This window comes from Hyperolius riggenbachi, chromosome 4 (genome assembly GCF_040937935.1).
Source record: "Hyperolius riggenbachi isolate aHypRig1 chromosome 4, aHypRig1.pri, whole genome shotgun sequence".
Taxonomy (NCBI): Eukaryota; Metazoa; Chordata; class Amphibia; order Anura; family Hyperoliidae; genus Hyperolius; species Hyperolius riggenbachi.
In genome coordinates this window covers 307,769,082-307,792,958 of record NC_090649.1, presented here as the reverse complement: position 1 = coordinate 307,792,958, position 23,877 = coordinate 307,769,082, and the positions used below count along the sequence as shown (strand labels likewise).

Genomic DNA, 23,877 nt, shown 5'->3' with positions numbered 1-23,877 from the left:
TGCCACCAATGCAGTCAGCCGCCCTGTCAGCCACCCCAGCGCATAGTCACAATCAATGTCCGTGCACGCAGCCAGCCTGAAATGGCTGTCGGCTTAGCCTCGCACTATCACCGCAGCGTGTCCGGATGTTACGACATGCCGGGATGTCTTGCAAACAAAACAAGCCGCGCTACTCCTGAATCAGTCTCTTTGCACGAGATCTCGCGCTTCCCAGCGAGCCCGTGCATTGAGCAATGCACGGGCTCGCTGGGAAGCGCGAGATCTCGTGCAAAGAGACTGATTCAGGAGTAGCGCGGCTTGTTTTGTTTGCAAGACATCCCGGCATGTCGTAACAGCCGGACACGCTGCGGTGATAGTGCGAGGCTAAGCCGACAGCCATTTCAGGCTGGCTGCGTGCACGGACATTGATTGTGACTGTATGCGCTGGGGTGGCTGACAGGGCGGCTGACTGCATATGCAGCATTATATTACCAGCGGTCAGGGTGTTGGGGGTGGCGTGGTGAAATATAAAAAAGAAAAAGTAAAAAAAAAATGCTAAAAATATAACTAGAAGTGGTAAATGTACACCGTGTAAAACAAAGGACAAGAGGGTTGATTCATCAAAGGATATAGTGCGAGCAATCTCCTGTTGCTCGTGCTAATAAATCAATGCAGCTTAATTTTGTTTCCATGCACAATACGCGCTAGTGTGCGTAACTAAATAACGGCCGCAGCTAAGAAAAGCTGTGCGGTAGTGATGTATAAAGCTGTGCGGTAGTGCTGTATAAAGCTGTGCGGTAGTGATGTATTCAGGGCCGGGCTGAGGCATAGGGCGCAGTGTAGGAGGGGGCGCACAATTCATTCAGCTGTCATTCCTAATTGTGTATGAAGCAGAAAGAAATAAGAAAAGGGGATACATAGCAGTGACTGCAAGCCAGATAACTAGATATTAAGGTGTTGGGGAGGTTGTGGGCCCTGTGGCCCTCTAAGGCTCAACACACACCATACAATCTTGGTTGTTCAATCCTACCACTTACATGTAGTATAAGAGCTTATCCAATCAATGATTCAAGGTATTTTCAATCTGTTGGCCATTATACTACATAGATTTGGTAAATCTGTACAACCAAGATTGTATGGTGTGTGTTAAGCCTTAGGCCACATACACACATCAGACCATAGTCTTTTGAAAATGAAAGATCACAGACCAATCTTACCACCCTTCTTGTAGTATGAGAGCCATACTCTACACAGTCTTTTCTATGGAGCTGAACTCCACATCAGAAAAAAATCTTTGCAAGATGCTGCACACACAGATGCTGTACAGACACAAAAGATCAGTGTCTGCAAAAGATCTGTTCCTGCCAAAAATCCATTCCTGCAAATTGCAATGATAGTCTATGAGATCTGCAGATCATCATACACACATGATTTAACTGACATTCATCTGCAGATCAGATCCACCAGGATGGATTTTCAGATCTGCAGATTATTGCTTGATCTGCAGATGAATGTCAGTTAAATCATGTGTGTATGATGATCTGCAGATCTCATAGACTATCATTGCGATTTGCAGGAATGGATTTTTGGCAGGAACAGATCTTTTGCAGATACTGATCTTTTGTGTCTGTACAGCATCTGTGTGTGCAGCATCTTGCAAAGATTTTTTTCTGATGTGGAGTTCAGCTCCATAGAAAAGACTGTGTAGAGTATGGCTCTCATACTACATGAAGGGTGGTAAGATTGGTCTGTGATCTTTCATTTTCCAAAGACTATAGTCTGATGTGTGTATGAGCCTTGAGTCTAACAGCAATCAGTGAGTGACAGCTGGGGAGGGAGAGGTGGAGGGGTGCACTTTGGTGTCTCAGCCTTGGGTGCTGGAGGACCTTGTCCCTGCTCTGGATGTATTGCTACCACGATACTTCACTAGTTCGGCCACTACTATGTTAAACACTGCTGTGAACCTTTTGTAAGCAGCGGCTGTTTAGTTATGCACACTACACTAACACTAGAGTACATAATTGGTGCACATTAAATTTTCCACACCGCCAAATTTCCCTGTGCCGTGCCATCCCAACCCACCCGGCTACTTTTTTATGCCACCCGGCTGGAAAAAAATTCTGGGGAGAACACTGTCCACCATGATTATAATGCAACAGAAACTATCAATAAGAAGTATTATAGAAGAAATACCACATATGCAGTGAATAGGAGCAGTAACCAAAGTGAAGTGATGAGACGCAGAGTAGTGAGTCTTACCTAGTAAGGTATAGCCAGTAGTAGTTGGCAGCAGCATAGGTAGCCAGGGATTGGTGTAGCCAGTAGTAGTTGGCCGCAGCATAGTTAGCAAGGGATAGGTGTAGCCAGTAGTAGGTGGCCGCAGCATAGGTAGCCAGGGATAGTTGTAGCCAGTAGTAGGTAACCACAGCGTAGGTAGCCGGGGATAGGTGTAGCCAGTAGTAGGTGTCCGCAGCATAGGTAGCCAGGGATAGGTGTAGTCAGTAATAGGTAGCCGCAGCATAGGTAGACAGGGATAGGTGTAGCCAGTATTAGGTAGCCGGGGATAGGTGTAGCCAGTAATAGGTGGCCGCAGCATAGGTAGCCAGGGATAGGTGTAGCCAGAATAGGTGCCCGCAGTATGGGGGGGTGATACATGCAGCGGCAGGGGGTACAAATACTCGCCGGCAGGTCCTACATGCGTTTACTAGCTTCTTTCTTCTTCCTGTTCTTGCGTTCCTTCTCCTTGTAACAGCGCCCAAGGAGGTGCTGTTTCAGGGAAATGGAACGCAAGAAAAGAAAAAAGTAAGTAATTTGCGCATGCAGGACCCACCGGCAAGTGAGTATTTATTTATCCCCGCTGTTGTTTGTGCTCCCGCCGCTACATTGTCCTGCCCACCGAAAACCGGTAACACGTGATTGGTATGATTACCATGCACAATCAAATCGTGGTATACCGCTGCAACCCTAGTACACAACATATATATAGTGTGAAAGAAGCCTCAAGGTGCTCACACATGATACAGGTTTTTTTTGTATTTCTTTTCAATTTGAGAATTACAATCCATTTTGCTGACTAATGTATCACACACGGTTTCAGTCTTTGCCCAATTATGAAAACTTATTGAAAACTCAGAAAAAATTGTCTATAAATCAAGAAATTGTCGCACACCTGCAGTGTTCTCCCCAGATTTTTTTCAGCTGGGTGGGCCGCCCAGGGTAGTGGGTGTTGGGGGGGAGGGGATGTATGTGGAGTGCAGGGTTGGCGCAACCAAAATTAGCCAGGTGAAGCACCCGGCGACCCCGTGGAGAACACTGCACATGTTAGATTCACGTCTGAATTTATTACAGTGTGTGTACCTCCTCTTTAGGGTTATATTGGGGTTTGGGGCCTAGGCAATTTTGGGTTGCTGAGCAGATTTCAGCAATGGGTATATACAGGAGCATCAGACAGCACTGTCTGATGGGCACAGTTATATGCTGCACAGCAGTGCATTGTGATAATGCACTGCTCCATTCATTTTGTGTGCAACACAGTGCTGTCCAATTCACTATAGTCTAATGGGATCAGCGCTGCAACGGAAAGCAATGCAGGAGCCGTGCATTTGTTTAAAATGCTTCCAGCTCAACCTCCACCCCTCTGCTTTTCATAGCGCAGACCATGTTGTTCAGCAGATAACCATACAACATGTTTTAAAGCCACCTGCATTGCAGAGCTAAGCAACGGAACCTTAAAGTGGACCTGAACTCTTGCGAAGGACAGAAGGAAAACCTAGAGAAATGCACCCTGTATGTATTTAGAGAGTTTAGCCTGTCTAATTTCCCCTCATCTGTGACTAATCACAAGTTGTAATTTGATCCCTTAGCTGTGTCAGTTGAGTGCCACGGCAGAGAGGTAATTGGTGAACACAGGATGTTAACCATATGTCTGCTTCCATGAAAGCACAAAGTAGAAACGCTGCACATTTATTGCAACATTTGCATCATCTGTAACAAAGAAATGTTTTTCTCTTTAAAGGTTTTTGCTTATTATGCTGTTGCTTATCTATTAGAGCGGAGGGTAAGTTTTGAGTTCAGGCCCGCTTTAAGACTCGTAAAGATTTGTTGCGCTCTGTTACTTGCTAAGCAGCCGTTTCTGCTCTGTGGGGAGGAGTGAGGACAGGGAGGCGGGAAACAGTTGTAGTCTAAACATGCCCATCAATCATTAGTGATCACTACTGATATCCTGGTACATCTATATTGATGCTACATTTGTGCTCAAGACAATTATGGGTGATTGTGTTATGTGATAAAAATCTAAAATGGGTTGGTAGCTTTAAAGTGTACCAGAGCTGTAAATAATAAAGATTTGATACTCACCCCCTGCTTCCTCCTGCAGCATAAACCTGTCTGAGTCTCACGCTGTCCTCCCGCGGTCTGCTGTTTAGCCGCAATCAGCCCCAGTAATAGGCTCAGTCAGTTCCAGTCTGGGTCTTCTGCGCATGCATGGACCTCCCATGCATGCACAGTAGACCCAGACTGACGTGACTGAGCCTAATGCTTCATACACACTTGAGATAAAAGTCTTTGGAAAATGCAAGATCACAGACCAATCTTACCCCCTTCCATGTAGTATGAGAGCCATACTCTACACAGTCTATTCTATGGAGCTGAACTCCCCATCAGATAAAATCTTTGCAAGATGCTGCACACAAAGATGCTGTACACATTCAAAAGATCATTATCTGGAAAAGATCTGTTCCTGCAAAAATCCATTCCTGCAAAATGCATTCATAGTCTATGAGATCTGCAGATCCTCATACACATCTGGTTTAACAGACAATCATCTGCAGATCAGATCCACCAGGATGGATTTTCAGATCTGCAGATGATTGCCAGATATGCGAATGAAGTCTGTTAAACCAAGTGTGTATGAGGATCTGCAGATCTCATAGACTATGAATGCATTTTGCAGGAATGGATTTTTTGCAGGAACAGATCTTTTCCAGATAATGTTCTTTTGAATGTGTACAGCATCTTTGTGTGCAGCATCTTGCAAAGATTTTATCTGATCAGGAGTGCAGCTCCATAGAATAGACTGTGTAGGTATGGCTCTCATACTTAGGGGGTAAAATTGGTCTGTGATCTTTCATTTACCAAAGACTTTTATCTCAAGTGTGTATGAAGCATAATTCTGGAGCTGATCACGGCCGAACGGACCGCGGGCGGATGGTGTGGGACAGGTTTATGCTGCAGGAGGAAGCTGCGGGTGAGAAAAAAATAAATATTTGATAAACGGCTCTGGTTTACTTTACGGTGCCCATACATCTAGCAATGCATGAGCAAGATCGACCATGAGACAAATGCACCCCTTCCTCACGGTGCCCATGTAGTGTAAATTCTCACCTGTCCCGCTGGCACGACTCCTGGCTTCTTCCACCATCACCCCTGTGTCAGCTGTTACTGTGAGTGCCACAACATGGGGCATGTATGATGTCACTCGCGCCTGTTTCCACAAGGGGGTGATGACGGAGGCGGCCAGGAGTCGTGCCAGCGGTACATGGGAAAATTTACTCATGACGGGGGGGGGGGGGGGGGGATAGGTGGGTCTGCATTTCACATTAGGGGACATCAGGCTGGGGTCATTCATTGGTCATCGCAATATCGCATGCTATTACTGCCGCGCGCCACCATGACAAACCGAGATTTTCAAGCATGTCTAATCGATGCATTCAACCGATTTGGCCCGAAACTGATGGAATCATCAAGCTGGCAGATATATTGTTGCACCAGTTTTCATCTGATTTGATTAAATGATCGATCAAGCTGCAGAATCGCTAGATGTATGGGCACTTTTAAGATAGGTTAATCATTTAAGTTTAAATCTGAATAGGGGAATCTGGAACCCCCACTAATAAGGGTATTCCCATATGTCAGGGATGTCAAACCGGTCTGCCGAGGGCCTAACACATTTTTGATACAGCGCAAATCAATTGATGGGTCTGAATCTGGAAAGGTGTGGTCCATCAGGTAGAACACATTCCTCTTTCTCAGTCCATCCTAAACACTGGCATAGACCTGGCCCTCCACACCTGGAGTTTGACACCTGTGCCATATGTCCATCTCCGTGTCCCAGGTAAATGGGTACCGGGGGGGGGCGTTAAAGGGAACCTTAACTGAGAGGGATATGGATGTTTCCTTGTAAACAATACCAGTTGCTTGGCATGCTGCTACAGTAGTGGCTGAATCACACACCTAACACAAGCATGCAGCGAATCTAGTCTGACTTCATTCAGAGCACTTGATCTGCATACTTGTTGAGGGGCTGTGGCTAAAAGTATTACAGACAAAGGGTCTGCAGGAAAGTCAGACAACTGGTATTAGTTTAAAAGGAAAAATCCATATCCTTCTCAGTGTAGGTTCCCTTTAAAGTTACTGCAGGTGTAGAGATAAGTTTGTTGTCAGAATGACACATACCGTATTTTCCTGTATGCTTTTTTTTCCCCCCAGGAAGAGGACACAGAATGTTAAATCCCTCCAGTAGTTTTATGTGATCCTTCCTCTAGACAATCAAATGTCTCTTCTACTGGAGGTAGTCAGACAGCTGTTGGAGTACCTGGGCTTCCCACCTGACAGGGTGAGTATGATTGTAGCGATTACAAGTCTGAGGAACTTCGTTTTAGCAGGTACAAACCTGGTATAAAAATACCCGATGTACATGCCATTTGTGTACCTGATAAGTGTGTGCTGCTCTATGAAGAGGGAGAGTGAGCTGACAGCCCCTGTAGCAGTAAAAAAAAAAGATAGTTACTGTCATGGCACATCTGTCTACTTAATGGTGTTGATTGTTTCTGGAAACCTGGATAAAGCCATACACAGCAGTTCACTATTATGAAAGGAGAGAGTCACAGAGCTGCAGTCCACGTTATGCTTCAGTTCCCTCCTTCCAAGCATTGGAGTCCAATAACACTAATATTGGGGGTACATCTATCTACCCTACCTCTATTCTGGCTACCCTGTACTGGGGGGAGGGGGGTGTAACTATACTGGGGAGCACTACAAAGGTAGCTTTTTTTTGGGGGGGGGGGGGTTGTAGGGGTGGCCAGGGCTGTGGAGTCGGAGTCGTGGAGTCAGGCAATTTTGGGTGCCTGGAGTCGGAGTCGGGAAAAAATGCACCGACTCCGACTCCTAATGAATTTGTAACTGTAATTAAAATAGAAAATATGATAAAATGTTCTATTTCTCAGATAATAGTCATTAAAAATAATGTATGTATACAGTATATATACAGTAATAGCTGTGCTTAGTATACAAAAATGAAATAAACCAATCAAAATTAGTTACTTGTGCTGCTTCAATAAAGCAGTCCACGTATTTTTAAGGTCAGATATACATATCTGATTGTGACTGTATATATGATGTGTACACAGGAATCTCTTATATATACTAAATAACATCTATGCTGTAAGAATAAAGCCTGATGTGTAGCTATGTCACTAATAGAGATGGTCAACAATATGGAAATAATTCTGCTTTGATGCTGATTTATGCAAATGTATGCACTCCCTTTGCTGATGAAATAAAATAATTTGATATGTTATTAAAATTTGGTTTGGTGACTACAAATTAAAGGGTAACTGAGACGGATGAAAAGTAAAGTTTTATACATACCTGGGGCTTCCTCCAGCCCCCTTCAGGCTAATCAGTCCCTCACTGTCCTCCACCACCCGGATCTTCTGCTATGAGTCCCGGTAATTCAGTCAGTCAGCGCTGTCCGGCTGCATGCCGCTCCCACAGCCAGGAACATTCTGCACCTGCGCAATAGTGCTGCACAGGTGTAGTATGCTCCTGGCGGCGGAGTGTGTGCATGCGCACTACGCCTGACTGGCTCAAGTACCTGGACTCATAGCAGAAGATCCAGGTGGTGGAGGAGGACAACGAGGGACTGATTAGCCTGAAGGGGGCTGGAGGTTACCCCAGGTATGTATAAAACTTTAATTTCATCAGTCTCAGGTTTACTTTGTTACACAGTAGTACTATACTCTACATATGCACTCCCCACAGAGCTGCAGGGAATCCACTGAGAATGCTGTGCACATTGAACACAGAGGTGTTGTCTGTTTACAATCTCCTCATTCCCCTGCAGAGTACCTGCACATCATTCTTACATGTACCCACACTTACATTGCCTAGGGCCTGATAGATGTTCTTTGTTCCGGTTTGTACCTTTTACAAGTACTCTTACCAAGGACTAGTTTTAGTCTAAAGGGAATAAATATAGTAGTCTACATATCCTTCTCACTTCAGTTGTCTTGTAAAATTCCTAAGCGTTGGCAGTTATGAGACGAATTTCATGTTACATACTTTTAATCAACAAAATTGTAATATGCAAATTAGAGGAGTCGGAGTCGGTGGAATCCTAAACTGAGGAGTCGGAGTCGGTGGATTTTTGGACCGACTCCACAGCCCTGGGGGTGGCTAGCAAAATTGTTATATATATAATTCAAAAAGAGTGCGTCCGCTACATCCGCAACAGCCTGCACTGTGCTAGGGTTTGGATAACAATGCACAAGAAAGCAAAAGAAAACCCTATATAATAGCACCACTCGGGACAATGATGGATAGTATCAAAACATATAAATCTTTATTATCAAATCATTGTGTTTGTAAGATACTGCACTTCACACATTATCCATGATTTAAAAACAATTAAAATTGGGAAACAGACCCATCAAATACTCTGCCTAATTACAATATATCCGCATTGCATAGCAAATACCTCCTAATTATAATAAAAAGTCAATCAACTCCTCAAAGGGCTCAATACATGAGCTATAGTCGTAATGAACCCGGGTTCAGTATAAAGAACAGTGTTTAGATGAGATTACCTCAATATATCAATAGTGTTAATATAACAATAAATTATGCCACAAATTTTGCACAACACCTACAATTCTACTAAATAAATCAGTGATAAAAGGTAGAGGCAGGACCAGTGAATGTGAATTGGCAGCCTATAGTTAGAAAAGAAGTAAATAGATACTTATCCAGGTCAGTCATGAAGGAAGCAGGCAGAACGGAGGCAGAGTGCGGCAAAGGATCCCCTCAAACGGACCAAATCTTACAAACACAATGATTTGATAATAAAGATTTATATGTTTTGATACTATCCATCATTGTCCTGAGTGGTGCTATTATATAGGGTTTTCTTTTTCTTTATTGTGCATATATATAATTATTATTATTTTTTTTTGAAAGTGTAGATGCAGTTTAAAGTGGGACTCCATCCAAAACGTTTATCTTGGTTGTAGAGTAGGGTAAGGAAGAGTAAGAACTTGTGCCAGCTTTTATTTCTGTCTGGGTTTTCTGTGAGCTTTTCTCACTTTAGTGACTGTTGTCAAAAACAGGAAGAAATCTACAATGGGAAGTCAGACAGAAATAAAACAATGACTGCGGTTCTAAATGTTTTTCTTTAGCTATGTATATAGCTCAATAGGGCTGCACGATTTTAGGGAAAAATCGAAATTGCGATTTTTCTCTCAAATTGCAATTTTGATTTTTCCCCGATTTTTCTTTTCTTTTTTTTTTTTCAAATGCTGGGGGGGGGGGGGGGGGGGTCCGCACTGCCCGGTCCGCTGTCTGTAATACATTGCTTCTGGCCCCGCTGTGCGCGGATTGGCCAGAAGCAGTGAATATGTATGAGTGTTAATGAGCGGAGGGGGGCAGATCCACTCGAGCGAGCGGCCGGGCACATACAGCATTACCAATCACTGGCTAGCGATGGAATGACGGCAGTGGTAGGCGGAGCTGTACAGAGCATACAGCTCCGCCTACCGCTGCCGTCATTCCATCGCTAGCCAGTGAATGGTAATGCTGTATGTGCCCGGCCGCTCGCTGGAGTGGATCCGCCCCCCCGCTCATTAACACTCATACATATTCACTGCTTCTGGCCAATCCGCGCACAGCGGGGCCAGAAGCAAAGTATTAAACAGGGGACCGAAAAACCGATGGTACTGACGATCAGCAGATCGTCTTGCCACGAACCGTGGTTTCGGTTTTAAACCGAAAAACTGTGCAGCCCTATAGCTCAATATACAGCATAAATAAACACATTATTAGATTTGATGTGTTCACAATTATTTATTCATTTTACAGCTTGTGTTAATATGGGAAAATTATACCAGCAGACGTAATATTCTTCGCCTTATAGTCAATCGCCTTCCTGCAACATTATTTCAAGGAAAAGATATACAGGTATTGGTCGTAAAAATTATGAACATTTTTATACCGTGGTTCTTAAACATCTCAAAAGGGAAATAAAGTAGATGTAGAATTATTTAATATTAAGTCTGTTATTGATATAAGATGAATACAATAACATTGTGATTGCAATGTTATTGTAGTCATATCCAGATTTTTACAGTTTGTGTTTTGGTGAATGAGAGAACATTTAAAGTGGTATGAAATGCCCACTAGAAAAGGTTTATACCATTTTATAGGTACAATAAAATTATATAGTTCCTGCCCCGTCCCCCTCTAAAAATGTTTGAGTCACTAGATTAATCATTTCAGCCCGCAGTATTTTTCACCTTATGGACAAGAGGAATTTTCCCATTTCAGCGCTTCTCCCTTTCATTTTCCAATAACTTTATCACTACTTAACACAATGGAATGATCTATACCTCGTTTTTTCCGCCACCAATTAGGCTTTATTTGGATGGTGCATTCTGCTAAGAATTATTTTATTCTAAATGCATTATAATGGGAATAATAAGAAAAAAATTGAGAAAATGCATTATTTCTTAGGTTTCAGCCATTATAATTTTTAAATAATTCATGCTACCATAATTAAAATCTGCACGTTTTATATGGCCATTTGTCCCAGTTACAGTTGTGTTCAAAATTATTCAACCCCCACTGAAATTGAGTTTTTTGGTCAGTTTGACATTGATTTTGATCACTTGTAAGTCAGACAAATATAACATAACATTTATAATGAAATAACCACAAATATCTTTTCTGTGCTCACATCATTATCAGTTTTATTCAACCCCCAATTGACATTCATTCTTATTACTTAGTACAAAATTATTTTCCAGTTATAACTGCTTTTAAACGTGAAGCATAGCTTGACACATTCTTCATGGGCAAAAGCCTCCAGTTCAGTCTAATTCTTAGGCTTGCGCGCTGCAAGTGCTTTCTTTAAGTCCCACCAGAGGTTCTCAATCAGATTTTTAAAGAGAATCTGTATTGTTAAAATCGCACAAAAGTAAACATACCAGTGCGTTAGGGGACGTCTCCTATTACCCTCTGACACAATTTCGCCGCTCCTCGCCGCATTAAAAGTGGTTAAAAACAGTTTTAAAAAGTTTGTTTTTAAACAAACAAAATGGCCACCAAAACAGGAAGTAGGTTGATGTACAGTATGTCCACACATAGAAAATACATCCATACACAAGCAGGCTGTATACAGCCTTCCTTTTGAATCTCAAGAGATCATTTGTGTGTTTCTTTCCCCCTGTTCTCATGCACTGAAGTTTCAGGCTGCTCGTTTCTTCCTGCAAACAGCTTTGCCCTTGTCTGTAATTCTTCAGTATGCGAAAGCCCAGCCAGCTCAGAGGACGATTTATCCAGCTTGTAAAAGATAAGAGAGAAGATGCCCTTATCTAAATAATACACAGGCAGTGTGCATAGAGGGGCCTGGAAGGGGGAGTTCATAGCAGAACCACAACACTAAAGAACTTGGCAGCCTTCCAGACACAGGCCGACAAGTCTGACAGGGGAAAGATACATTGATTTATTACAGAGACTGTGATAGTAGAAAGTGCTGCAGTAAGCTAGAACACATTAGAATAGCTTTTGGAACTTGTAGGATGATAAAAAACAGGATGCAATTTTTGTTACGGAGTCTCTTTAAGTCTGGTGACTGCGATGGCCACTCCAAAATGTTCCAGCCTTTAATCTGCAACCATGGAATCATTGTCCTGTTCAAAAGTCCAACTTTCTCCCAAGCCTCAGGTTTGTGACGGCCTGCATCACATTTTCATCCAATATTCGTGGTACTTTGCACACGCTGAAGCTTCCCTGTACCTGCCGAAGCAAAACAGCCCCAAAGCATGATTGACCCGCTCCACCCCCAACCCTCCCGCCTTGTATCACAGTAGGCAAGGTGTTCTTTTCTTCATGGGCCTTGTTCTTCCTCCTGCAAACATAGCTTTGATCCATTGGCCAAAACAGTTCTAGTTTTGTTTCATCAGTCCACAGAACACTATCCCAAAACTTTTGTGGTTTGTCCACATGACTTTCGGCATACTGCAGTCGACTCTTCTTATTCTTTGGAGACAGCAAGGTGGTGCGCCTGGGAGTTCTGGCATGGAGGCCTTCATTACGCAGTGTGCGACTTATTGTCTGCGCAGAAACTTCAGTACCCGCATCTGACAAATCTTTTTTTAAGTTCCTCAGCAGTCACACGGGGGCTTTTCTCCACTTTGAGCTTCAGGTAGTGCACAGCAGTCGAAGTCAGCATCTTCTTTCTGCCACGACCAGGTAGCGTTTCAACAGTGCCCTTTGCCTTGAATTTGCGAATGATGCTTCCTATGGTGTCTCTTGGTATGTTTAACATCTTTGCCCTTCCTGTGAAGAGAAATCATCCCTTCTCTTGTCTTCCTGGACCATTCTCTTGACTTCACCCTGTTTGTAAACACACCAGTAAATGTCTAGAAGGAGCTGAGTATCAGTCATTTTAAATATGCCTAATTGGTGCTTATTATTCTTGATTGGTGCTCGTTAACATCCACAGGTGTTTTCAATACCTGATCGAAAACACTTGAATGCACTTCTTAAACTTGGTAGTCTTTTAAAGGGAAGGTTCAGGCTGAAGGGAAAAAAAATGAAAATGAAAATCCACTTACCTGGGGCTTCCTCCAGCTCGTGGCAGGCAGGATGTGCCCTCGGCGCCGCTCCGCAGGCTCCCAGTGGCCGACCTGGCCAGACCGGCGGCCAGGTCTGGCTTCTTCTGCGCTCCAATCTGCGTTTCACGCGGGCGCGATGACTTCATCGGACGTCCTCCGGGCTGTACTGCGCATGCTCAGAACTACTGAGCCTGCGCAGTACAGCCCGGAGGACGTCCAATGACGTCATCGCCCCGCGTGAAACGCAGATTGGAGCGCCCAAGAAGCTTGGCCGCCGGCCTGGCCAGGTTGGGTCGGTCACCGGGAGCCTGCGGAGCGGCGCCGAGGGCACATCCTGCCTGCCACGGGCTGGAAGAAGCCCCAGGTAAGTGGATTTTCATTTTCCTTTTTTTCCCCCCTCAGCCTGAACCTTCCCGTTAAGGGGTTGAATAATTGTGTCAATGAAGAAATCACAAAAAAAAAAAATTAAAAAAAATGAAATACTGTATTACAAAAACAATTGATGTCATTTTAGTTGCATTTGGTTCTTTAAAAAGTCCTTGTAAGATTTCATTCTGAACACAATTACAAATGTACACTAAATTCCCTAAAACCCTTTACAGCATTGGGGGTTAAATAATTTTGAGCACAACTGTATTTCAACGCTAAAATTATGTCCCTAGTATAATGTATGGTGACAATATTTTATTTGGAAATAAAGGTGCATTTTTTTCAGTTTTACAACCGTTACAACTTTTTAGCCCATAATTTAATAAGAATATGCCCTCTTGACATACATATGAAAAAAAATGAATTCCCTAAAGGCAGTGGGTGTAATTTTACTATTTGGCCACAAAAATGTCCCCGCTGAGCACTCTCTATTACTATACAATAAGTATGCTATAGAAAGCAATATGTTGCTACATTGTAACTAGGGAAGTGACGCAAGCATCAATGAACCTTGTTCCCGTTCATAAATCTAGCGATCGGCGACGGGAGGAGGCACGGAACATGCTTAGCGCATCCCTGCGGCTGCCGCTGCGGACGTGAGGTTCACGTCCCAGCGGCAGAAATGGTTGTTAATGCTTGGAGAACAAGAAAAAAAAAATCACACGGACACCAGAAGCCCAATCTGTCATAGTATGTTCCTGATCAGGTGTGGAAGGCAATAATACAGATGATAATATACTCACAAGTGTGGGTGGAATGCACCCACTTGGCCTTGATGTTTGATTATAGTTACAAAATCGCTCCGGATCCAAACCTGGGGAATGGACTGAACAGATCAGTTAGAACGGACCAATGTAAACAGATTCATCAGTTACCACTGGATCCGTTCTCGTCCGTTCCGTCAAAGTCCGCTAAACGGACCCCCTCCATATACTTCTCACCTCAGGTTCCATTTAAGTCTGAAAAAAAAGTTTCTCACCTGGGGCTTCTACCAGCCCCCTGCAGCCATCCTGTGCCCTTCGCAGTCTCCCTCGGATCCTCCTGTCCCCCGCCGCCAGCTACTTTCATTTTACGGCAACAGGCCTGGCCACGCGTCTTTAAAGTATGCCACAGCTCAAATCTATGAATTATTGATCATGTTTATCTTTTCCTGCACTCAGAAGCCATTTACTGACAGGAAAGTGTTTTATGGCTGTAATTACTTATCAGTGAGGGTTATGCTATAACCTGACCCAGTCCGACCTGGTCCCGACCCAGACAGAAACTCACTTGCATACCTGATGATTAACTTTTTTTCAGGCAGAGAAAGAAAAAAAGATACACAGCCTAGTTATTTGTGTGCTTGGCACTGTACATAAGCATGTTTATCTCAACATGTCACCTAGGTTGTCTTAACAGAAAAAAGTGTGTAGATGTAATTGTACTATTTGGCCACAAGATGTCCTCACACATAACTTCCCTATAAGTAGTATTACTACGCAAAGGGGAAGTAATGTGTGGATGTGTAAGTATCGTTTCTTGTGAATGGCGTCGCCGTCTCATAGGCGGCGGGCATTCTCACAGGGATTTAGACCAATGAGTGGGGAACTGTGTTCCCATTCATTGATCTCCCGGCTAACGATTGACTGCGGGGGGGGGGGGGGGGGAGGGGGAGGTGCAAGCGGGAAGGGATGTAGTAGCTACGTCCCTGCAAGGAGATATGGGATTTTGCAGGGACATAGTTACTCTTCCCGGAAGAGGGGGGAGTGGTTAAACACAAGTGAAATTTTGTGACAGCAAAGAATTCATAACATTTCATAAATCCCTAGTAGGATTTGTGTAGCAAGCCCAGGGCTTCTAGAGAAATGGTGCAGCAGTGGAACTGGAAGGGGTTGCGTTCTGTGGAGAACTGCAGTAATGGAGCGCTGATGCCCTAATCCCATATCAGATTTTACCAACAGCAGGAGATCCTAGATTGTAAAGGAAATGTGAATGTTCTTAATGCTGGGCATACACGGGTCGTTTTTTTCTTATCAATCGATCAGAAACGGATCATGTATTCCCAGCATGACAGGGATCTTAACTTTGATTTCACCCTGCTCCACATCAGGAATTCTTCTGCTCTTGAAGATGGTACTGATTACATAAAATGTCAGCCTCTATTTTTTTTTTTCTTGTTTGAAAAAGCCTTACTGTTCTGTTGTACATATTTCTATTGTAGTCTCTGCATGTCTTGAAGAAGAATTATGGCTGGACTAGAAGTGTGGTTCGAATCATTGGAAGCTTACTACCTTTGGAGCCTTGTCCTAGACCACATTTCCAGGTTTGTGACATTCAGGATGTAGGACATTGACAAGGGAAGCTTATATCCATTCTAAGCTTACATTTCAGTCACAATTGCTGGTAGATTAACTGCATGCCAGTTTCCTAAGTTCCTTGTGGAGCACAGTGAGAGAGATCTGCACCAGGCTTCTGTGCTCCACCCATCTATAAAGCCAGGCAATAGTGACTTGGAAATCAGGCAATTTGAGCCTGCTGAGATACTGCATTTTACACAGTACGTCTCTAAAAAATATATCCTTTATTTAGCTGTCTCCCTGCACTGTTTGTCCAAGCATGCTAATTAATTTTGTCAAAGTACATTGCCTGAATATTTCAGTATGCGCTACTAGAGGGAGAAAATCTATAATCTGATATACCATGATTAGTCTTGCACTACAAGCTTGTACGGATGGGAAAGCACCAAGTAATAGTAGCACATCGTGCACCTGATTTGCAGGCTTCCTTTTTAAAGGAGAGTTTCATATAGTACCATATAAAGACATAACAAAACTACTCCATTGCAGGCCAGTAGAAACTCCGTTTGAAGTAAATAGGAATGGGTCTCTCGATCGGCCCCTGCACAATTTGTGCTATTGATTAGACATCTGTAGTCTTCTAGATACATCTAACTGCTCTTTAGGCAGTGCATCGAAAAGTACGGTATACCAGGAGTTGTCCAATTTACGCAGTCCTGAAGATTTCAGATATGGACCTTGGGCAATGACAGTAGGAAGGCATATGGACCATGTGGCAGGGTAACTTTCCTGAAACAGGAAGTCTGGCCAAACACCTGGAACTTAGCAGAGCCTTGTTAGTGAAAGAAGCCTGCATGCCATATAGTCATACTTCCATCTAGGTAGACTTAACCCACTGAAGGGTCATTTTTTTTTTTTAAAAAGTTATCCTACACAAAGGCTTTAATATTTCTCAGACTTTCTTTTGACATCAAACTCATGCCATTTAAACATAAGTTAGAAAGATCTTTCTTTTAAACAATTTTTATACAAATTTTCAAATAATAAAACCTCTCTCGATTCACCCGAAGTGGAAATGATATCGAAATAGTCATCCACATAATATACCGACCATGTAAAAATATCATATTGCAAAAAATTACAGGCTGCCTTTAGTCATTTTGTGTTGAGGTGTAATTGCACAGTAATGTGCCTTTTTATTGGCCGAAAAGACCCCTCAATGCAGCCCTACACAGGTCAGGTGCTGCTGCTTTGTTTCAGAGTGCTTGCCATTTGACTTAGTTTAAATCTATTTCTGGTCCTTTTCTTTCAAGACCGTTTTATAGAGCAGTGTGTATTACCAGTTATTAAGATAGCATGAAGATCGCCGCTCTTCACTTTCCATCAGTAGACTGAAAAAAATCTGATGTACAGGAAAATAGAATCTTTGGTATCCATGTCTTTGGATCATATCACAAATTGCTAATGAAAATCTGAGACACCCTCATGCACTTCTTAGATCATGGTTTTGTTCCCGATTTTTCCATTCAATTGGTTTTCTTTATGATACAGTATCTGCATTACATCTGTGTCAATTCATGGATATAAACCCATTCATTCTCTGATGAAGAATATTTTAGGTCCTGGTTCAGTACAATGTGATGGAAAGGAAATTGTCTACAAGCCTGAAATTCCATCTCTAGCAGATGCCCCATTTCTGATGGATGATGTTACCTCTTACACAAGATTTAGGTAATATGGATGTGTTTTTGCTTTTATTGGCTTCTTTTCTTTTATGTCTGGAGATAATAATGACCTGTTTCTACAGACATCATCTTCCACTGTACATGCCAGCGGATGACTTGACAAGACCTGATGTAAAGAGCTCTACTTTCTCACCAATAAATCAGAATTGTAGAGACTTAAGTATGGTACACGAAGCACAAAGTGAAAATGCAATTCAGAAGATTGCAGCTTTGGAAGAAGAGTTAATGCAGTTACGACAACAGATTGCTGCAATTGTTGCTATGCAAGAATCAAAAAGCATACAATCGTGTAAGTTATTTGTTTACTCTGCTGAATGTTGGTCAGTAAAATTGAGGCCGGTTTCCCATTGTATACCTGCGGCATCATTGCGTTGCATCTCTTCCGCCGCATCGCTCTGCCAGAAACAGGCCTTTGCTCCCCATCTAGCATTGGGCCCAGAAAGAAGTGATGCGCTTGTGGTCACTTCCGAAAGCAGGAAGTGTACGGAATCTTATTGAAAAAATACAATTGCACACTGTGGCGTCACATTAGTAATTTAAGAATCAGGAAGGAAGAGAGACTGCTACACACACGTGTATACTTAACTAGGAGCATGGGAATCAGAATGCCAAAAGTCCATAAATGCCAAGAAAATGCCGCTACACCAGATAGGAGGGTGAAAAAATGGAAAATATTTTATTCTTGATCCAACATCAGTGTTAGTGTTATTTAGTAATTTAAGAATCCCTGCATCGCCATAGACTAACATGACTTCCGGGCAGACGTAGATCGCCGCAACTCTACGCAGAAGCCACATGGTAATGTAGTTCTGGACCTGTGACGGGCATGTGGCGAAAACGTCACTTCCGTCGCTCTGTAACATGGCAGTATGAAAGTCTCCATAGACTTTCGTTGCCCGGCGGTAAGTGCGGTAAACATACTGCACCACTCCAGTGTTAAAGGCCCTTAGGGTTGTGGCTTTACAGTCAGTCACAAAAAAGGCCGAACGTGTGGATTGCAGTCCAGGAAATTTGGGCGCAGCCATAAATAGGCTATAGCAGCGCACAGTGAGTAACTTCGGCACCATCAGAAGATGGAGTTGAAGTTACTTTTAAAACACTAATTCAGCCGCCAGCAATAGCTGGCAGACGAATTACATCATTTCCCACCATCCACGTGGACCTGGAGGGTGAATAGTAATTAACGCCGCCGGGACCTGTGCAGGAGCAGGGTAAGCAGTATATCGGCTGTGTTCTGAGCCCAAGTCTCCAGGTAGTGATTTAATTCGTACGCAAAAAGGCTTCCTTTTTTTTATTTATTTATTTATTTTTATTTATTGAAGCTGAAATGCAGTGCAGTCAACATGCAATGTGTAACATGTAGCCAGTGACTGGAGGCACCCATTAAAAGTATAAAAAATTTAAAGGGACACTGTAGGGGGGGTTAGAGGAAAATGAGTTGAAGTTACCTGGGGCTTCTAATGGTCCCCCACAGACATCCTGTGCCCACGCAGCCACTCCCCAATGCTCCTACCCTGCCTCTGGTTCACTTCTGGAATTTCAGACTTTAAAGTCTGAAAACCGCTGCGCCAGCATTGCCGTGTCCTCACTCCCGCTGATGGCACCAGGAGCGTACTGCGCAGGCCCAGTATGGTCTGTGCCTGCGCCGTGCGCTCCTGGTGATATCAGGGGAAGCGAGAACACGGCAACGCAAGCGCAGTGGTTTTCAGACTTTAAAGTCTGAAATTCTAGAAGTGAATCGGAGGCGGGGCCAGAGCATCGGTGAGTGGCTGCACGGGCACAGGATGTCTGCGGGGGACCATTAGAAGCCCTGGGTAACTTCAACTAATTTTCCCCCGACCCCTACAGTATCCCTTTAAAAGGAAGGTAGCAATAAGCGTACCTAAATTGAAGAAAATGTTCAACGTTTAGACAGTTTTATAAATGACAAAACCAATGTGTTTCTTGGTCCGATGCCACTTTCTCTGGTAAACAAACCTTGCTCAAAGTTGTATCTAGTTCAGAGCGCCTTCTAGAGGCAAAGTAAAAACTGTTTCAAAGAATACAGTGTATGGCCTTAGGACAATACTTTTTGGGTCTAGTGTTACTATAAAAACTGCTTGCTTACATGTGCAGCAGCATATGGGTGTGCCTTTTATTTAATATGTGCATTTATATAGCAAAAAAAGGGGCTCCTTACTGGACCCCTTTAATAAAGGCAATGATTAGCAACAACTATTGGTCCCTGGACATCTCACTTATTCAATATACTATGGGAAGAGGCTAATTATCAGATCTGTCCTGAAAATTATTTTTAAATTGATGCAGTCAACTTATAAGCTGTTTTTTTTTTCTGGAAATTAATGCTAAAGTAAAATCACATTTGCTGTGAAATTAAATTGTTACTCATCTCTGCAGTATTGATTTAATAGTTTTTTCTATTTTTGACCTAATTAAGGAAGCCGCCAGATAATACTTTGTCCTCCTCCTTGTACAGGTTCTGAAACTATATGCTCATTTGGCAGTCCTTGTAACGCTCTTCCACCACCATCTTTAACATCAACACCTATTAATGCTCAGCCCTTGCAGTCCATACCAGCTCCGCCGCCGCCTCCACCACCACTGCCACCTCTTATCCCAGCTGCTAAGATTGACTCTGCTAAAGCCACATTAGATCTAATAAAACAACGTAAGGCAGCTCATAAACAGAGTCCAAAGGATTCAAATGTGGAAGAAAGAAATAATGTGAATATCCTCCCCAGTATGATGGACGTTTTGAAAGATATGAATTCAGTAAGACTCCGTGTTGTTGAGAGGTAAGATGAGTCCTGCAATGATGGGATTTAAGTCAATTATTAATCCAGTTAGGCCTTATCTAGCTATGACAGTATGCTCTTATGACAGAGAGCGAGATTAAATTCTTCGCATTGCTCTTATATTTGTTGCCACTACTTTTTCCAAAGGTCTCCAGGAGGTACACCTTTAACAAGGAAAGACAAGAAGAGGCGGTCTCTTAATGACCCTGCTGCTATTATAGCTCATGCACTGAAAAAGAAGTTTGCACACAGACACAATGACGACTCCTTAGACAAGGAGAATAGATCTCATGAGGAATCTCCATTCTCTAGTCCTGAGGTGCCCATGGTACAGTATACAAATATTACAAACTATTTGTGTTTGCTCTCTTGGTGTGTGATTTGACTTGTGGAAATCCATGTATTCACTTTCTGCTTTAACAATATGCATGCCAGCAGTGTGATCACAAGATTTCATTCATTGCATGACTTGTAACATGCTAAGCCCGTTTGTGGTTTTGATCATTTAGGCCCATTTCTGCTTGGTATGATTCAGGCCCCAATCTGCAGTGCTTCCTTGCAGGCGAGTCGAGTGGGGCAATGCTGCCTATTCCTTCTATTGCTTGCTGTCTGAGTCACACTGCGGTGCGATTCAGGACAACACACCCGAATCCATACAGCCAAGCATAGCACAGCTAAGTTCTACCCCATCTAACGGTTCGTCTCCCCAAGACTAAAGGTTCACTTTAAAGGACATATAATTTATTTTTAGTGAATAATATGTGTATGGGTTTAAATGCAGGTACCAGCACTGGTAAAGAACTATAGAACAAAAACCAAGCACACAAAACCAGTATATGCTGCTTAATACTGCATATTTATTTGAAAATTGAAAAACCATACACCAATTATGCAAAGAGATGTTGAGTGAAAGACACCTAAATTCTGTAAAATACAGTATATAGTGCATAGCCCGTTAAGGACAGTGAGTTTCACTGAAAATAGTAATAAGGCTGAGAGACCATACACCAATATTGTTTTGACATCTCTCAGCCCTAAAGTTTGGTCAATTTTATAAAGAACACCTAATCCAGCCTCTGTGAGGAAACCTAATGATAGTGTATTAAATTTGATCATATTGGTCACGCCTATTTATCCTCTATGGGTGGTTATAACCTTATTTCTGCAATTTATCATTAGGTTTCCTCGCGGAGGCTGGATTAGGCGTTCTTTATAAAATTCTGACCAAACTTTAGGGCTGACAGACGTCAAAACAATATTGGCGTATGGTCTTTCCGCCTTATTGTTATACACTATTTTTAGTGAAGCTAACACTGTCCTTAATGGACTATGCACTATATACTGTATTTTACAGAATTTAGGTGTCTTACTCGACACCTCTTTGCATAATTGGTGTATGATTTTTTTAATTTTCAAATAAATATGCAGTATTGAGCAGCATATACTGGTTTTGTGTGTTCTTGGTTTTTGTTCACTTTAAAGGACACCTGAATTGAGGAATATGGAGGCTGCCATATTTAAACTATACCAGTTACCTGGCAGCCCTGCTGATCCATTTCGCCGCAGTAGTGTCTGAATCACGCCAGAAACGAGCATGCAGCTAATCTTGTCAGATTTGACAAAAATGTCAAACACTTGATCTGTTGCATGCTTGTTCAGGGTCTATGGCTAAAAGTATTAGAGGCAGAGGATTATCTGGATAGCCAGGCAACTTGTATTGCTTGGAAGGAAATAACTATGGCAGCCTCCCTATTCCTCACTCTTCAGGTTACCTTTAAAGGAAAACTAAACCAGAAAAATGAGTTTCACTTACCTGGGGCTTCTGCCAGCCCCATGCAGCCATCCTGTGCCCTCGCAGTCACTCATGGCTCTTCCGGTCCCCCGCTGCCAGCAAGTTTCATTTTTGTCGACTGGGAGTCAGCCAGCCGCCATACGTACCTTTTTTACTCATGCCCACTGGTGCAGGAAGCTATCGCGGACATTAACACATACATTTTTACGCATTACGGGTGCAATGCGTACAATTTTACACATTGCACCCGTAACGCGTAAAAATGTACGTGTTCATGTCCACGATGGCTTCCTGCACCAGCGGGAATGAGTAAAAAGGTACGCATGTCGGCCGGCCGACTGCCAGTCGGCAAAAACGAAACTAGCTGGCAGCAGGGGAACGGAAGAGCCATGAGTGACTGCGAGGGCACAGGATGGCTGCATGGGGCTGGTAGAAGCCCCAGGTGAGTGAAACTTTTTTTTTTTTTTCAGTTTAGGTTTCCTTTAAGTGGGAATGGCCTTCCCACTTAAAGAGAGTCTGAAGCGAGAATAGATCTCGTTTCAGACCTCCATATATAGCAGGGGCACGTGTGCCCCTGCTAAAACGCCGCTATAGCGCGGCTTAACGGGGGTCCCTGTCCCTCCAAACCCCCTCCGTGCAGCGGGGGAGCGCTTCCTGGTTGGGGCAGGGCTAACCGCCGCAGCCCTGCCCCATGCGCGTCTGTCAGACGCGTATCTCCGCCTCTCCCCCGCCCCTCTCAGTCTTCCTTCACTGAGAGGGGCGGGGGAGAGGCGGCGATGCGCGTCTGATGGACGCGCTGGGAGGCAGGGCTGCAGCCGTTAGCCCTGCCTCCAGGAAGAGAGACAGCCAGCGACCATTTTCCGACCATCTTTTGCGGGGGGTGGGTTGGGGGTGAAGGGACCCCCGTTAAGCCGCGGGATAGCGGCGGTTTAGCAGGGGCACACGTGCCCCTGCTATATATAAGACCTGAAGCGAGATTTAGTCTCGCTTCAGTGTCTCTTTAAAGGAAACCTAAACTGTAAAGAAAAAAAAAAAGTGCCTTATTACAGACTGGGCAAGGAGTACCTATAAGTTGTACAGTGGTGTGAAAAACTATTTGCCCCCTTCCTGATTTCTTATTTTTTTGCATGTTTGTCACACTTAAATGTTTCTGCTCATCAAAAACCGTTAACTATTAGTCAAAGATAACATAATTGAACACAAAATGCAGTTTTAAATGATGGTTTTTATTATTAAGTGAGAAAAAAAAACTCCAAATCTACATGGCCCTGTGTGAAAAAGTGATTGCCCCCCTTGTTAAAAAATAACTTAACTGTGGTTTATCACACCTGAGTTCAATTTCTGTAGTCACCCCCAGGCCTGATTACTGCCACACCTGTTTCAATCAAGAAATCACTTAAATAGGAGCTATCTGACACATAGAAGTAGACCAAAAGCACCTCAAAAGCTAGACATCATGCCAAGATCCAAAGAAATTCAGGAACAAATGAGAACAAAGTATTGTAATTGAGATCTATCAGTCTGGTAAAGGTTATAAAGCCATTTCTAAAGCTTTGGGACTCCAGCGAACCACAGTGAGAGCCATTATCCACAAATGGCAAAAACATGGAACAGTGATGACCCGTCCCAGGAGTGGCAGGCCGACCAAAATTACCCCAAGAGCGCAGAGAAAACTCATCCGAGAGGCCACAAAAGACCCCAGGACAACATCTAAAGACCTGCAGGCCTCACTTGCCTCAATTAAGGTCATTGTTCATGACTCCACCATAAGAAAGAGACTGGGCAAAAACGGTCTGCATGGCAGATATCCAAGGCGCAAACCACTTTTAAGAAAAAAGAACATTAAGGCTCGTCTCAATTTTGCTAAAAAAACATCTCAATGATTGGCAAGACTTTTGGGAAAATACCTTGTGGACCGATGAGACAAAAGTTGAAGTTTTTGGAAGGTGCGTGTCCCGTTACATCTGGCGTAGA

At 43.3% G+C, this 23,877-nt stretch overlaps 1 protein-coding gene across 2 annotated transcripts in view; it reads left to right on the top strand.

Moving 5' to 3' along the window:
• Nucleotides 1-23,877, top strand: part of MTFR2 (mitochondrial fission regulator 2) — a 38,780-nt gene that overhangs the window by 3,816 nt on the left and 11,087 nt on the right. The window contains exons 2-8 of one of the 2 annotated variants that reach the window (XM_068231632.1): nucleotides 6,466-6,592; nucleotides 10,111-10,209; nucleotides 15,496-15,597; nucleotides 17,181-17,302; nucleotides 17,379-17,605; nucleotides 19,793-20,111; nucleotides 20,259-20,430. In XM_068231632.1, coding sequence (XP_068087733.1) covers nucleotides 6,530-6,592; nucleotides 10,111-10,209; nucleotides 15,496-15,597; nucleotides 17,181-17,302; nucleotides 17,379-17,605; nucleotides 19,793-20,111; nucleotides 20,259-20,430 — 1,104 coding nt within the window. In that variant the 5' untranslated portion in view covers nucleotides 6,466-6,529. Of the gene's footprint in view, nucleotides 1-6,465; nucleotides 6,593-10,110; nucleotides 10,210-15,495; nucleotides 15,598-17,180; nucleotides 17,303-17,378; nucleotides 17,606-19,792; nucleotides 20,112-20,258; nucleotides 20,440-23,877 lie in introns of both variants that reach the window. The other variant, XM_068231631.1, reaches the window with a different exon arrangement.